General features: G+C 41.4%; 3 protein-coding genes across 4 annotated transcripts; all 3 read right to left on the reverse strand.

Annotated features, from left to right (window-relative positions):
• Window positions 1–4: 4 nt before the first annotated feature.
• LOC105889261 (B-cell CLL/lymphoma 7 protein family member A-like) lies at window positions 5–4,019 on the reverse strand. Its single transcript, XM_012815060.3, has 6 exons — window positions 3,889–4,019; window positions 3,010–3,091; window positions 2,642–2,738; window positions 2,175–2,402; window positions 1,712–1,815; window positions 5–1,472 (listed from the first exon to the last, which is right to left on the reverse strand). Exons 1-6 carry the CDS (start codon window positions 3,978–3,980, stop codon window positions 1,398–1,400), a joined length of 678 nt encoding a protein of 225 aa, XP_012670514.1. The 5' UTR covers window positions 3,981–4,019; the 3' UTR covers window positions 5–1,397.
• Window positions 4,020–4,936: 917 nt separating this feature from the next.
• Window positions 4,937–10,034, reverse strand: ddx55 (DEAD (Asp-Glu-Ala-Asp) box polypeptide 55). Its single transcript, XM_012815050.3, has 14 exons — window positions 9,821–10,034; window positions 9,684–9,734; window positions 9,500–9,586; window positions 9,305–9,396; window positions 9,125–9,187; window positions 8,876–9,025; window positions 8,595–8,784; window positions 8,383–8,465; window positions 7,949–8,086; window positions 7,477–7,569; window positions 6,949–7,063; window positions 6,447–6,615; window positions 5,696–5,982; window positions 4,937–5,586 (listed from the first exon to the last, which is right to left on the reverse strand). Exons 1-14 carry the CDS (start codon window positions 9,923–9,925, stop codon window positions 5,464–5,466), a joined length of 1,746 nt encoding a protein of 581 aa, XP_012670504.1. The 5' UTR covers window positions 9,926–10,034; the 3' UTR covers window positions 4,937–5,463.
• A 208-nt stretch (window positions 10,035–10,242) lies between these two features.
• On the reverse strand, window positions 10,243–14,053 carry LOC105889271 (transmembrane emp24 domain-containing protein 2-like). Of its 2 annotated transcripts, XM_031577260.2 has the most exons (5): window positions 13,537–14,053; window positions 12,620–12,812; window positions 12,336–12,356; window positions 11,575–11,682; window positions 10,243–11,286 (listed from the first exon to the last, which is right to left on the reverse strand). In XM_031577260.2, exons 1-5 carry the CDS (start codon window positions 13,717–13,719, stop codon window positions 11,162–11,164), a joined length of 630 nt encoding a protein of 209 aa, XP_031433120.1. In that variant the 5' UTR covers window positions 13,720–14,053; the 3' UTR covers window positions 10,243–11,161. The 2 variants fall into 2 exon arrangements, with proteins under 2 accessions (XP_031433120.1, XP_012670523.1); XM_012815069.3 differs by lacking the exon at window positions 12,336–12,356 and having other exon boundaries at window positions 13,537–13,893.
• Between the last annotated feature and the right edge of the window lie 148 nt (window positions 14,054–14,201).

Raw genomic sequence — 14,201 nt, forward strand, 5'->3', positions numbered from 1 at the left:
TTTGTTACTATTAAATCATATTTATTTACTATTCAAGCATATATGTTACACATTAAACAAGGCAAAGAAAAAATAAATAGGTAACACCATGTTTCGTGTAGAACTATCATAACAAGACTCAAGAACGTGTTCCCGGAAGAGGAATGCTATATCTAGGCGTTTATAACGTGTTGTTTCTTTTACAGCAAAACTGTAACGTGTAGGACAGGATTGTTAGAATGGTAAAACAGAGACCTACAATGTGAGATGTTAAACACGGAGAGATAAAATCGAACCTTTCAATAGCAGCTTGGTTAAACTGGACATGAGGTATTTAATGAGCTACTTGGCTTGTTTGTCTTCCATTTCAAAAGTATAAAAAATGAAAACACGTAGCCTACACTTAACTTTCAGTGGACCCCCCCCCCCTCAAACACCACCATACATCCCATCAATCACACAGTATATGTTGCCTGTTTTGTGGGTTTTTGAATGTTGTGACGGTGCGGAAGAACTCTTGCTACAAAAATCCCTATCCTACCTTAACGGGTGTGTTGGAATAGCCCTGTAAAACAGGTAAAATGTTACATATTTACGGAATTCCTCTCTAAAATAGGTCAAACGAAATCAAGATCCTTTACAGTTGCAAAATTTGATCAGCAATGCCCAAAATAACAGTCAGCATTCCAGCATGATGTGTGCTTACAGTTCACTTGCACATCTACTCCATGAAAAAAATGGAAAAAAAAACAGCAGCTATTACAAGAGAACTGTAATCTATTAACTCCACAAATGTATGAAAGTAATACCAGGCACGCCTTCATTAATGAGTACACTACAATTGCTAATTACCCCTAATTGTGTGTCACAAGAATATATTCACTTCATTATAGATTGCTGTAAGGCGATGGTTAAACAAAGGAACCTAATTTAACACAGACCCCTTGGGCATGAGTCCTCTGCGTTAAGCGCCACAGATAAAGGGCACTACATCTGTGTGTCCATACCCAGGGGACTGCAGAGCCTCGGATCTGAGCACTAAATGTACTTCTAATCGAGGCTAATTGTGTTGATGGCGCTTATAGCTAATCGGGTTGAATTAGCATGCCCTGGGAAAGAAAAAAGATGGGATGACGGTAAATGTGAAATTGACTTTTGGAGAAGGCAGAGCTACTGTTTAATGACGTTGGCCTGGTCTAGTGGGAAAATAAACTCATTTTTCCTATACCTTACATCTCCATATGTCAAAAAAAAAGATGAGATAAAATTGAAGAGGTCAAGAGAGGAGTGAATGATGAGACATTGGCGGGACTCTGAAAGTGTTTTTGTCTGTCTTATGGGGGAGGTAGCCTACGCCAGGTTGCACCCATACTATTAAAGAAGAGACATCTACACTGTTGAAAGAAACCAAGACTTATCTAAATCTCTTCCTTAGACTCCTTAGAAGGTGACTCCTGTTTGGTCTTCTTACCCGGAGGGCCCTCTTCTAATTCCTGCTCAACACAAAGAGACCACAAGATCAGTGAGCATATTCCAAGATCAGTGAGCCTATGCCAAGATCAGTGAGCCTATGCCAACATCAGTGAGCATATGCCAAGCGTCAACTTTGAAAGCAGCAACAAAACATGGGCATGATTTGCATTACAGTTGGCATTCAGCATTCAACAACTAATCAACTGGTTCTGAATGGTTCTATATCATGACAGGGAATCAGTTGTACATGTAATGTTACCTGAGTGTCTTTAGTGGCATCTGAGGAGAGGTCCTGCCCCCTAGTGGTCTGGGGACTTTGTTTGGTAACAGTAATCACAGAGGTTTCTGCCGTTAAGCTTTTCCCTGCATGACAACAGTTACCGCAATGTTTACATGACTGTGGGAACACTCACTTCTTAGTGTAATTCATTAAGATTTTGTAAGACGTAAGGTTAAAATATGATGTCAATGTAAAGACATTTTTAATACCCAAGAATCTCATATCATCAGCCTGTATTTACGAAGCATCTAAAAACAAGAAGTCAATCCAAACTGGACCAAAATGTACGTATTACGTCTTGGTTTCTTTTGACTCACATGACAAGGAAGTGCATTTATTTTAGATGAGACTCTAGATGTGATGGGGAGCCCTGAGCAGTACACATTTACTCACAGAGAATTTGTTCAGCATTCCAGAAAACAGCCAGTGCATTCAGCCTCACCTGTCTCAGTGCCCAAGTCCTGACTGTCTTTGCACTGATCCTCAACCTCTTCTTTCCTGGCATCAGTACCATCTGTGTGGGGAACGCCAGCTTCGCCTTTAAGTGCTGCAGTGTCACTGCCCTCCCTCGGGGTGGCGCCACTGAGTTCAGGCCCAGGGCTGCCATGACTGCTGGCCTCCTGCTTCACGGGTGAAGAGTCAGCGATGGAGCTGTGGTTGCTGTTTTCATCTGAGGAAAAATAACCCCTGATGAGGAACCATCGAATGCTCAGAGCAATAACATGGGAACTGAAACTAATACATACCATCTGGAACTTTCACAGTATGTGCCAGGCCAGCTGAGGCACACCCACAACCACACACACACACATATATACACCAAACTATACACTCCCATACACACATACATTCAGACAGACACACACACACAGGCACACACCCAAAATACACAGACACACTCTCTCTCACCATGCATGTCCATCATTCCCGGGGAAGAGCTGTTTTCGGGGGTGGTGACCTCCGACCCATATTTCTCATCCTGTCCGTTCTTCTTGTTTTTATTTTTCTTAACAGCAGAATTGTCAAAGATTACAGCAAATCAGACATCATAGGAGATCCTATATTCCCTTCCCTGCAGTTTTAGACCTTCCCTGCTACTTTTTCTACTATTATCATAACAGTAGAAAAAGAACATAACAGATAAACTTAACAGTAGGAGTAGCAGTGGTATCAGAGTCATAATTGTAACACCCTCTAAATATCAGTTAATTTAGGCTTTACAGTTTGGCCAGAGTGCTAAAATTCATTAAAAAAAAATCTACTTAGGGATAACTTACATCATCTGACTTTGACTCTGCAACTGGAACCCATTTATAAATACGCAGTGATGTGTCGCCCACTGTCACCCATTTCTTCTCCCTGTAGAGCACATGACAAACAACATCCACTCATATTGGCTGCAGGTGTGTTGAGAAAGACCACGCACAACGTGTGCAGAAGTGCTGAAAGTATTTTACATGGTATAACTCATCATTATAGGAAGTCATATGTGGAGAATTCTGACTATTCCGTGTACTCAGTCTCAGACTACTCAGTCATCTAAACTAGGTCAAAAACAGGGTGTTTCAAGATCATGTAACAAATTTCACATCATTTACTCCACAATTGTTAGATCTGTAACAGTTGAGGGGTAAGCATGTTGGCTGCCCTGTCAAGCAGCGTCTCATTCGAGACTTCCCTTTCCCTACCGCGACACGCCTGTCTGCGCTGAGCCGCTAAAAAAGCGCTAAATTTAAACCTCGAGAATGTCTTAAAACAAGTACACTCTGGGGCACCGGCATGGTAAGCTCAGAAGGGAATATCTTACTGGGTGACTAGAGTCGTTCGTGGGTCTCAACAGCACGCTTTCCCCTCCGTTTTTGCCGGCCAGGGCAGGAGGAATGGCTGCTCGTGACGGCGACGGCATGGCTTCTTGGCTAAATCGATATCCATGTAAGGAAATAGTAGTATGTTCCACAGATTGTATGCGAAATTTTAGGTAACAATGTGTTCATCCTTCATCCCTGACTTCCAACTATCTGGTTTTCAGACAACTTCGTAAAAAATGATCCTTCTTCCGAATGCGTTTTATATGGCTAGGTCTCTCGCCTCCCCCACTCGTTGTGCTGTTGCTGACGGCTATAATGTATCGGACGGAAAGTAACTATGTGTCTTACCATTTTCGTACTTTCTCGATAGCGGCCATAACCCGCTTGACGTCATCTTTGGCCCTGCTCCGCGTCTCTGCGCGAACCGACCTGCCCGACATGACGACTCGCGGGTTCAGCAACTCACACACAGACAACTCTGCGCATTCAGACTAACGGGAGAGCGCCCCTTCACGAGCTGGTTGCTACATCTGCGTTCAACATTCCGCCCTGAGGCGTTTTAAAGACAAAAGGCATAACAACATGTTGTTAATTTTAAAAGGTGTACTTCTGTGGATCTCTCCCAGCCACGCACACAAACACATTTCCCTGCACCTCTGAAGTTGTTTCCCAAGACCTCACCTGGAAAACATTAAAAAGATCACCATGGGAAAATTTTTTAACATATAACTTATAAAGATTTTGGTGTCTTTATTCAGTCTACAATCTCAGGTATCCCAACAACTAGTCCTTCTTCCCTAAGAAATTTGGGAAGTAATCACTTGTATTTTTCACCTGATTGATACAGTTGTCACTTTGTGTATAGACAACATAGATTGTAAGCTGATAATCTATTTTCTTAATATTTGGCAACTGATATTGCCAGATGTCTGGGTAATCAGAATCAATTATAAAACTATCACAAATTGTACATGGACAACTTTCAAAGGAAATGCTCAAATGTTGAAATATCTAAAGGTAAACTGGTGTTCCTATACATACTACTCTTAGGATATAACTGCACCAAAATATTTCAATTTCACAACCTGTACTGGCTTCAGTAGTCCTTTAATAATAGAAGAAACAACTTGATCTCTTGTTAAATGTGACTAGCACTAACGTTTTGCCAACATGCACTGGCCCTTCAGGCCGATGCCAAGAGCTATGCTAAACATGCCGGCATGGTGCTGAATAGACAGTACTTAATTTTATATACATTTTATATAAACATACGTATGTATGTATGAAAAGAGAGTATGGACACACGTAGGACACATTTTTCTCAGATGTCAATGTCATATGATTAGGCAGATAGACAGCTCAACATGATAATAAAGACAGACCAATTCTCAACATATAAAGCTCAATAATGTTGAAAGTAACATTTATTGTGAACAACACTGTACATTTTGGAAATACAGATCAAGTCCGTACATTTCAGTATAAGGCCCTGAGGGCTGTAGGATATCCCAGACATCAGTTCTGCCCTCTGGTGGACCAGAGAAATATCCAGACAAGCGTTAACATAAGAAAGCGAGGAATGGAGGCATGTCAAACTACTCCGTTTCCTGACCTGCTCAGGAGGAGTTAATATTCTGTTTTATTGTTGTGGATGATTTCAGAACAGTTTATGATACCAATATTTTTAACTGGTTTGTTTTGGCAAAAGTTTAGTTTTCCACGCTGACTTCATTGCATTCATCAGGACATCATATGCCTGACTACGCCTCTAACCCTCAGAAATACAGAGGTAACCTGCTGTCTCAGCTATGCGTATTGCAGGGCTCGCTCAAAACGCAGGTGAAACGCTCACATCCACTCTGTTGAGTTCTGTGCTTTGGGCTCTTTTAGGTGCAACCGGTGTCCCAGCCTCATAGTCCTATATTACGAGTCCTGTCCTGCTGTCATCTGGCTATCAAAGTCCTCATTACTGATTTTACCCTTCTTCAGTTTCTTGAGCAGACGGGTATCCTTCAGGAGTTCGTCCATGTCTTCATCCTCAGATCCCTGCAAACAGAGATAATTGACTTATCAACACAGAGAAAATAAGCAATCAGATTTAAATAAACACGCACATAACAGGCTCAAATTTGAGACTGTAACAAGGTGTTTTTACCTCGTTCCGTTTTCTCTTGGCAGCATTCTTTTTCTTTTTTTCTTTCTTGTTGGTCTGTTTGGACCAGGATTTGTTCTTGATGAAGCTTCTCCTGGGTGCCTCTGGCTTCGCTTTCTGTTCGGCTAGCTTCTTCTGTCTATGTTTCTCCCGGTTCTTGTCCTTGAATCGGATGGTGTCTGTGTCTATCGGCTCTCGATAGAAGGTGGGGAAACTCTTGCCCTTCAGCTCCGGCATCTTGGGCATGCGGAGAAGCGCAAATCCACGAGCCAAAGCAGCGAAGTCAAGATCTGCCAGAAAAAAAAATACACACAAACCATTGCACACTGGGTTTGAGTTAACAGATGACTATTGAGGGGTACACCCTAGAAATTAGGTTTGGACATTTACATTTAGTCAATTAGCAGACACTTTTATCCAAAGCGACATACAAAGGAGAGAAAAATCAAGCTACGAGCAATAGAGACCTAGTGTAACAATAAATACTATTTTATATAAGAAGAAGAAAGTGCAGGAATGTAACTACGAGTTAAGTACTAAATGCGAGTTTAGCACTAAGTGCGAGTTAAGTCCTAGATTACTGGACACGATTGACAATACAGGCATCTCTGTGGCAACATGATCATTCTCCCTCACACTTCACTCGATATGGCATGATTTATGGCATGTCAAGTAAGAGACCCCCTTATTTCAGCTGATGTACTGTATATGCATAGTATTACAGTACGTGCCAATATTTGATGAGGAGACTCACCTTTGATCCTGAAGATGAGGTTACACTCGTGTTTGACGTACGCCTGGATGCAAGACACAAATGCTCGCATGCCCTTCTCATAGATAGCACGGTCAGAGAGAGCGAGGGCCTTCAACTTTGGCAAGACGTCATCCACATTCTTTATAGCAGGGAATTTTTGCAAAGGGCACTGACAACAAAAACACACATCAACACGCATCAGGACACCATATACTTCTAATGGGGATAGTTGGACATCTCTGTCTCATTGTCTCTCGAGTACAATGAGACATTAGACATCCACTACACATAACTGTGTATATGTATATGGGATACTGGGAAACAAACATACATGCATCATATCAATACATACATACAACTAGACACTATTAATACAGTGAAGACAGCTATAGATATCTGATGTATGGCTCTACCAGTAGGGGCTCAAATATTGATGCACGACACAGCTCTCATACCTAGATCACAACACCTAGCAGATAAGCATTGAGTGGTATGAAAGTACCTTCTGGTTAATGGACAGGAAGTTGACATATGTGTCCTCCATGGGCAACAGGAAGACGAGGGCATTGCCATGGTTACCAATGCGCGCAGTTCGGCCACAGCGATGGACAAAAGAGCTATAGATACAAAGAGGCATGAGATAGGTAAGACTTAAGAGCATCTGTTCTGTCTGTTCAAAAAGTGGGGCAGGTTTTCCTCTGGCAACATAAAATACAGATTATAAAGTTTCTGTATCATTAACTCAGAAACTCACTGTAATCTCTCAATTTTTGTCTTTAACCCTTTCAGGAAAATGCTGAAGGTTTACTTCTGTGATGAGAGATTTAGGTTGGATACATTGTGAGGATATTTTAATGTTCTACAGTAAAAAAAAAAAAAAGGTCACGTAAGAAATGCTGTGTGTAGATGTGTGGAATGAGAATATGAATTCAGTGAACCGTGAAGTTTTGAGAAAATGTGATCTGTGTGCAGTCTGTGCTGACACAGGAAGGAGAGAAGTTTTGTTGTTTGTAACACACTGTTGACAGACCTGGCACTGCTGGGAGGGTCGTATTGCAGCACCCAGTGGACCTCTGGGATGTCAATGCCTCGTGCCATCACATCTGTGCACACCAGAATCCCACTAGAACATAAAAGAGTCAGAGACAACTGAGACTGGAGCCTCTTCCACGTGAAGTTAAATGACACCTGCACTCATCTCATTAAAATGTGTGTCTCTCAGGAGCTGAACCCATAACATTGGTATCTCTATCCTCTTGTTCTAAACTACACGAATAAGTGAGGTTTAGTCCTAGTGTACAGCACCTATCAGAGAGCCTTAAATGTTATAGAGTTCCCCACAATTCATCTGTGCGCATTCCCTCACATTATACATTTATATTACAATTAAACCATCTCCATTTAGCCACACTCTGGGCTTCATTACAGGTTTAGTGACACCCATCCCAGAACTGAGTCATTGATCATATCACATAAAAGAAAGAGAACTGTGACCCTCTGACCTCTTCAGCTCTCGGAATGCTGAGAAGATTTTGCTGCGCTTGTCCTTCTTGTCCATCTTGCCATGGATGCAGAGGACGGGGACTTTCTTGACGAGAGCCTCCAGGGCTTTCCCAAAGTACTCCACACAGGCACACGTGCTGTGACCACACAAAATACATGTCATCATACAATATTTGTCTGCTAAATACCTTAACCATAACTATCACTACATACACCTATACAGGAAGTCATTAAAAATAGAATACATTTGTTAAATAATACATTGATGTAACTGACACCATCAGATTCTCAAATGTAATTTCTGTTCTTCTTTAAATAAAAGTGATAGCAAGGTATAGGAGCAGAATGCAGAGTGTGTTTATGTGTTGCATGTATAGAGAATCAGTGTGGGCTGTGTCGTGATGAGCCAGACTACCCAGAGGCCCTTACACACCTGAAGAATACCAGCTGCTTCTCATTCTTGTGTTTCCTCAAGAAAGTCACCAGTGTGTTGAACTTATCTTCTGCTCTGCATATCTGTGACGCCAACGTGGAAAGCCATTCAGAACTACACACAACCACTATCAGCAGACATCGCTCTCTCTTTAGTCTTATTGTTTGACCAAAACAAAGACACCAAACTCAGAGCCGGTGTTGTGCACTCACGGTGTAGTAGTTGCTGAGTCTTGATGGGGTCTTCTGAGAGTTGCTGTCAGCCACGCCCTTCTCCTTGACTGTGATTCGCACAGGGTTACGAAGCCCCGCCCTCACCAGCTTCTCCAGTTCCTGTGTCTGAGTGGCAGAGAACAGCCCTGTCCGCCGCTGCTTAGGTAGGAAGTCCAGGATGGTGTTTAGGCTGGCAGCAGAGAAAGCAAGGTTAAAGAGGTGATGTCATCACAAAGCATGGCTTAATGTGATATTAAATGACTGAATGAGGAGTGTTGCACCTAGCTTCAAAGCCCATGTCAAGCAGGCGGTCTGCCTCATCCAGAACCAGAACATCCAGAGTTTTTACACAGCTGGCCAGGTCTAGTCCATCTGCTTTCCTACGGAACATGTCTTGCAGGCGACCCGGAGTCGCCACAATGATATTTGCCCTATCAGAAGAGATCCAGTCATCACTGATTCACATCCTTCACAGAGACTACAAGTTATAAGTGGCTAGGTGAGTCTGTGGGAATGGTCTGTATACATACCCCTGGCTCTTAATCTTCTCCACATCATCAATAGGATTGTTGCCACCAATCAAAAGAATTAGTCTGCAAGGAGGTCACATTTTCAGTTAAGTTCTAGTGAAACAAATCTTGGGATAAGAATAGGCTTACAAGAAGAGTAATTCTTTGTCTTTTATTTGTATTCTTGTATTCTTTACCAACCTTAACTGGGGAAATCCGTGCAAGAAACGTCCCATAACCTCACTAATTTGTAGGGCAAGTTCTCGAGTGGGTGTGATAATTAGTGCACCAACCTAGAAAGGCAGGTTATTTGGGTTAATTACTGATTTTTTTTCAGTGCTATATGCCCCAAAAGACCCCATGTAGCAAGTCTGTGAATCGATGGATTAGATGTACCTGTAGTTTCTTTAGCTTTTCCTCACGTCTCTGAAGAATCTCCAGAATCGGAATCACGAAAGCAAGAGTCTTTCCACTGCCCGTCACCTTCGATCAGACGACAAACAATCAGAATGTATCTAGGCTGTAGATGTTATATTGGATCAACACGCCGTTTTATCTATATGTGCTGAACAAAACCTACCGCTTCGGCAGCAACATCTTTATTTTTCATGAAGAGAGGTATGCAAGCGGACTGAAACAAAAGGAATAACCATAAGCCATCTAATCATCACATGTAAACAATGTTCATGTTAAAGGAGTTCCATGATTATATAATACCTGGACGGGAGTCATGTGTGTAAATTCCAACTCTTCAAGAGTCTGCATAATGTTCTCGTTCAGTTTTACTGGCAAACTCTCCCATTTTCCAGTTGGGTTATCCATACTACATCAACAAGTCAATTTCATCCAGTAAAAACCCCACGGACTGTTCTGAGCTCTGCAACCATGCTGAATTAACTTCCTGTCCGATGGTGTATACCGTCCGGGTAGAAACAGGTTACACAAACGTTCGGTTCCATGACATTTACCCTTCAGAATTCAATGCCTGTCACGGGCAGCTTGTGTTCCGCATATGTATGTAGGTCTATGTAAAAGCCTTTTAGAAACTGACAAATATATTGAACCTACACTTACAGAGACAGTACACAACAGTGTCCAGAACTAAACCGAAAACTACAAGAATTTACAACTTATCAGGATTTTAAGGTCCTATTCGTCTTTTATTAAATCAATCATATTTCATAAACATAAGCATTTTACTTTACATTTGTACAGTTCAAGCCATTCACACCTGCATGACATTTCAGTTACGTGACAAAATACATCACTGATACAGCGTAGCAGTGCAGTGGCCTTAGTTAAGAGTATCTGAACTGACAGAAAATTCGAATTACAAAAATACATAAATTAACACCCCCAATTGATTCTGGCAAAAGGTACAGTTTAACACCAAATTATACATCACACCTCTCATTCAAACATTTTAGTGACAGCAAGTCACCAGTAATAAACAGGGAACAGAAAATGTTCCCACACACATGTACATAAATATTTGACCTTATATGTGCCTCAAATACTTCGTGGATTAAAAATCTACACCATAAAAGCCCAAAGCAGGAAAGATGTAACAGCAGGACATATTCTGTGGAACATATGATGCACTCCTAAATAGACAGTTCATTCATTTACAAATACATTCTGAATATTTTTCCTTCATAACTGGGTACTTATTCAAACTAATCAGTCTAAATAACGCTCTGAGCTATACAGGCAAGTACATTATACATTAACCTAGTTCTGACAGTTACATATTCCCAGCAGCAGTCACCACCCCTCATAAACCCGGCACAGCGCCTGTGACTTATGATAATCACACACTTACAGAAATAAATTACAAGCACCCTTTATTAATATGGAGATAAACAGGGGCCGTGCTCATTTTAAGACAGACAACAGAAATGAATGATGGCATCAGCTAAATGGATTGTGTGGAGAGAAACATGTTTGTGGTAGTTCAAAATATACTCAAAAAGATGTTTGGGAATATCCACAAGACCGACTTGTATCCGGAAGCTGAGGTCTTGACCAGCGGGTTCATAGGTTCGAAGTAGCTGTGTTTTATACCACTCGTCGCACTTCAAAAAACCTCTTCAGATAGTAAATTTGTCCCAGTGTCATGGCGACTAACACAAGAGCCTCGAAGAAAGACCAGAGCACCACTCGACTATTGGTGTTGTCATTAACTAAACAAAGAAGAGAGGGGGGAAAAGGATATACACATCAAATATATGAAAAACACTTGGTCAGATATTATGATTGGTCAGATATTACAAAGGATTATGAAACACTTTATTATTATATTATTATGTGATCTTAAAACTCAAATTCACAATATAACAAATTCAGTAGGGGGCTGGAAGGCCGTGGCCTTAGGACAATATGTGAGGGCAGTGAAACCATTTCTGTTGTAAATGTTTGCGTAACTGGGGAAAGAGGACATAGTGGAGAGAAGAGAAGAGAAATGTCCCTACTCGCTCTGTGGATCCTTTCGCGGACCTCCATGTACTCCTGTTCGTGCTTGACTGCCGTCATAGAAACGGCCAACTCATTAATCATCTCCTCCAGCTTGTTTGAATGGGCTGGAAAACACACAACACACCCTGCAGTCACCAACATGCCAGTGGAGATTTGCAACACATGGTGCAGTTATACAAGCACACACACATACACATGCTGCTGGAATACACAACATACAGCACCGGAACAGTCATACCTAAGGAACATGCAGCAGCACAACAACCACACACCCCACACAGCACTCATACACATGCATGTATTACACATGCAGTCAAATAAAATTCACAAATGAACACACATCCGTAGACATAATTCCATAATCATTTCAGTACAGCTATCAGCTCACTAAGTTAATGTTGAATCTTTCAACAGAAAGTATAACTAAGGGGGCAACTGTTTACACACCTCATTGTGAAGCAATCTAACTAAACTAGTGAAATCATGCAGAAAATGTGACTGCAATATTCCCATTTGCAGAGCTCACAAATAATGGTCTGTGTTTCTTGAATTAGTCCCCATTTCACACACAGACACTACTCATCTTGTTAAAGGCTATTGTTTAAAGGTCACCAGTTCAAGGTGGTTATGTCAAATTTCAGCAGCAAACCTGTGTTTAAGTGTTACTGTAACATCTCAGACGGCAGTGTAACTTTGACTACACAACTGAAGCACAACACGTTAGATCAGTGTCAGTCATAATGCAGCTTAGCCCTACCATCCCAGCTATCTCCTGCACCTGAGAGAAAGAGCATTAAGAAATGAACCATCATGACCACGGAGAGGAAATCACTCTTTCATATACACATATTAAAATGGAACAAAGTCGTTTCTGGAAAACAGCTTATCAGCCAAGGTTTCCTCACATCCAACTTGACAGAGCACTTCAATTGGATGTTTCTGCACATTGTTACATAAAGGGATCTTTGGGGCCCATATATCTGTCTAATAACATGCTGGACACTTAGTTAACTTATACCATTAGAGAGCTCTGGCCTGTACCTTCAGTCTCCATGTCTTGGCCTTTTGGAGCCTCGCCAATGTCAATAGTGAACATTACAATCTTAGGAGTCATGGTGGACATCTTGTTACTGAAGCAGAATTTGTATGTGCCATCCATGTGTGCCGCAACAGAGTACTTCCCACTGGACTCCCGGTCGCCTTTATAGATCTGCTTCCCATCAGGTCCGGTAATCTGTAGACAGGACAGGTATGTCTTCTTTTAGTAACTCCTTAATCTTTTCTAACTGGTAACTACCAAATGAACAGATAGTGAGCTATGCTGAAGCATAGTGATCTGTAGCAACATTACTAGTCTTACAACTTCCTTCACTTGTAGTCTAACAGTAAACCTGTAACACTAAAACTTTTCAGTTCCATGACCAGTTTTTGCTGTAGTAGTTTTGTGCTGTAAGCCTTTGTAATTCTGAAGGTTACACACAAAGTCTGTGTCTCTATTTTTTTCCCTGTATGTGTTTTCTGGGTTTGAATTATGTAAAAACACAAGAACCTGACACAAACAATAGGGTGTACAGAATGGGCAAGAATTTGGGAAACGTGATCGTCATCTCTTTCATCGTTTCTTAAGAAGTATTAGTGTTGTGAGTGTTACATCGTTTTTGTTCTTAAATTACGAATTACATTTTGCAGCTGGATATTTCCCTGCCAGCTAACCGTGCCTTAGTCAAACCATCACAGCACTGTCTTGACAGACAGCCATAAAGTCATAAAACCATAATCCAAGCTAGCGGTCAGTGCTGTGAAGGTAGCTAGTTTGACGTTAGCCTGTTGAGATAAACGCTACCAGCTGTTTGCTTTGAAATCTATATATGACTGTTAACTGATAACTGTGCTCTTTGGGGCGATCATGTGAATGACAGAAACATGATGTAGAACACTGCTCGATAATGATATCTCACCTCAACATCAACATCCAGAAATCCTCCCTCTGCAACTTCGAACATGAGGCTCATCTTGGTACCCGAGTTCACTCGTTCATAGAAACACTCATCAGCGTGAGCATCTATGCTAACAAAGTAGCCCGAAGCTGTGACACAGCAGAAAGCCAGCAGAATGAACAGTTCTAAAGCCGTAGGCATCATTTTTCTGTGTCAGAGTAATGATAAATTCTTCATCAAGGCTTCAGTCCAGCCCATTCGATAGGTTAAATTATAATAGGGTGGCGGTGTTGGCAGCATAGGCGGAGAGTTGTTGGGACGGGTCTTAGCTCAGCTACTTCGGTGCTTTTGCCACGTAAATCTTTAGACGGGTCGTGGGAAGGCACAATCTAAATGACAACGATTCTCGAATGCTAAAAGGGTAGCACAACCGCAAATGTACTTTTTACACCACCTCCACATTTTGTGCAAATATCAACTTCCAACCCAAAGACCAAACACACAGATGAGCAAATCATAGCCAGTGTAATATGTAAACAGAAAGGCTATTTAGGACAATAAATCAGTTCGTTTATGCAGGAACATAGATACGTTTTATATGGCCTGGTGTTGGGCAACTTCTAACTTACTAAAGGAAAACACAGGATTAAATGAAATTAAATGAAATTCAATTATAAGTCCCTAAC

The sequence above is a fragment of the Clupea harengus genome, chromosome 12 (genome assembly GCF_900700415.2).
Source record: "Clupea harengus chromosome 12, Ch_v2.0.2, whole genome shotgun sequence".
Taxonomy (NCBI): Eukaryota; Metazoa; Chordata; class Actinopteri; order Clupeiformes; family Clupeidae; genus Clupea; species Clupea harengus.

Bases quoted from the DNA above. Each gene is read 5' to 3' on its own strand.
- LOC105889271 (XM_031577260.2), bottom strand. From the start codon at position 13,719: ATGATGCCTACGGCTTTAGAACTGTTCATTCTGCTGGCTTTCTGCTGT. The intron at 12,813-13,536 runs GTGAGATATCAT...TCCTGTCTACAG, and splicing joins TTCTGGATGTTGATGTTGAG to ATTACCGGACCTGATGGGAA. The intron at 11,683-12,335 runs GTAGGGCTAAGC...TGTGTTTTCCAG, and splicing joins TGCAGGAGATAGCTGGGATG to CCCATTCAAACAAGCTGGAG.
- ddx55 (XM_012815050.3), bottom strand. From the start codon at position 9,925: ATGGATAACCCAACTGGAAAATGGGAGAGTTTGCCAGTAAAACTGAAC. The intron at 9,397-9,499 runs GTACATCTAATC...CTGCCTTTCTAG, and splicing joins AAAAGCTAAAGAAACTACAG to GTTGGTGCACTAATTATCAC. The intron at 7,064-7,476 runs GTCTGTCAACAG...TTGTATCTATAG, and splicing joins GACCCTCCCAGCAGTGCCAG to CTCTTTTGTCCATCGCTGTG.
- LOC105889261 (XM_012815060.3), bottom strand. From the start codon at position 3,980: ATGTCGGGCAGGTCGGTTCGCGCAGAGACGCGGAGCAGGGCCAAAGAT. The intron at 3,092-3,888 runs GTAAGACACATA...TGTGCTCTACAG, and splicing joins ATCGAGAAAGTACGAAAATG to GGAGAAGAAATGGGTGACAG. The intron at 2,403-2,641 runs GTGAGAGAGAGT...ATTTTTCCTCAG, and splicing joins GGGAATGATGGACATGCATG to ATGAAAACAGCAACCACAGC.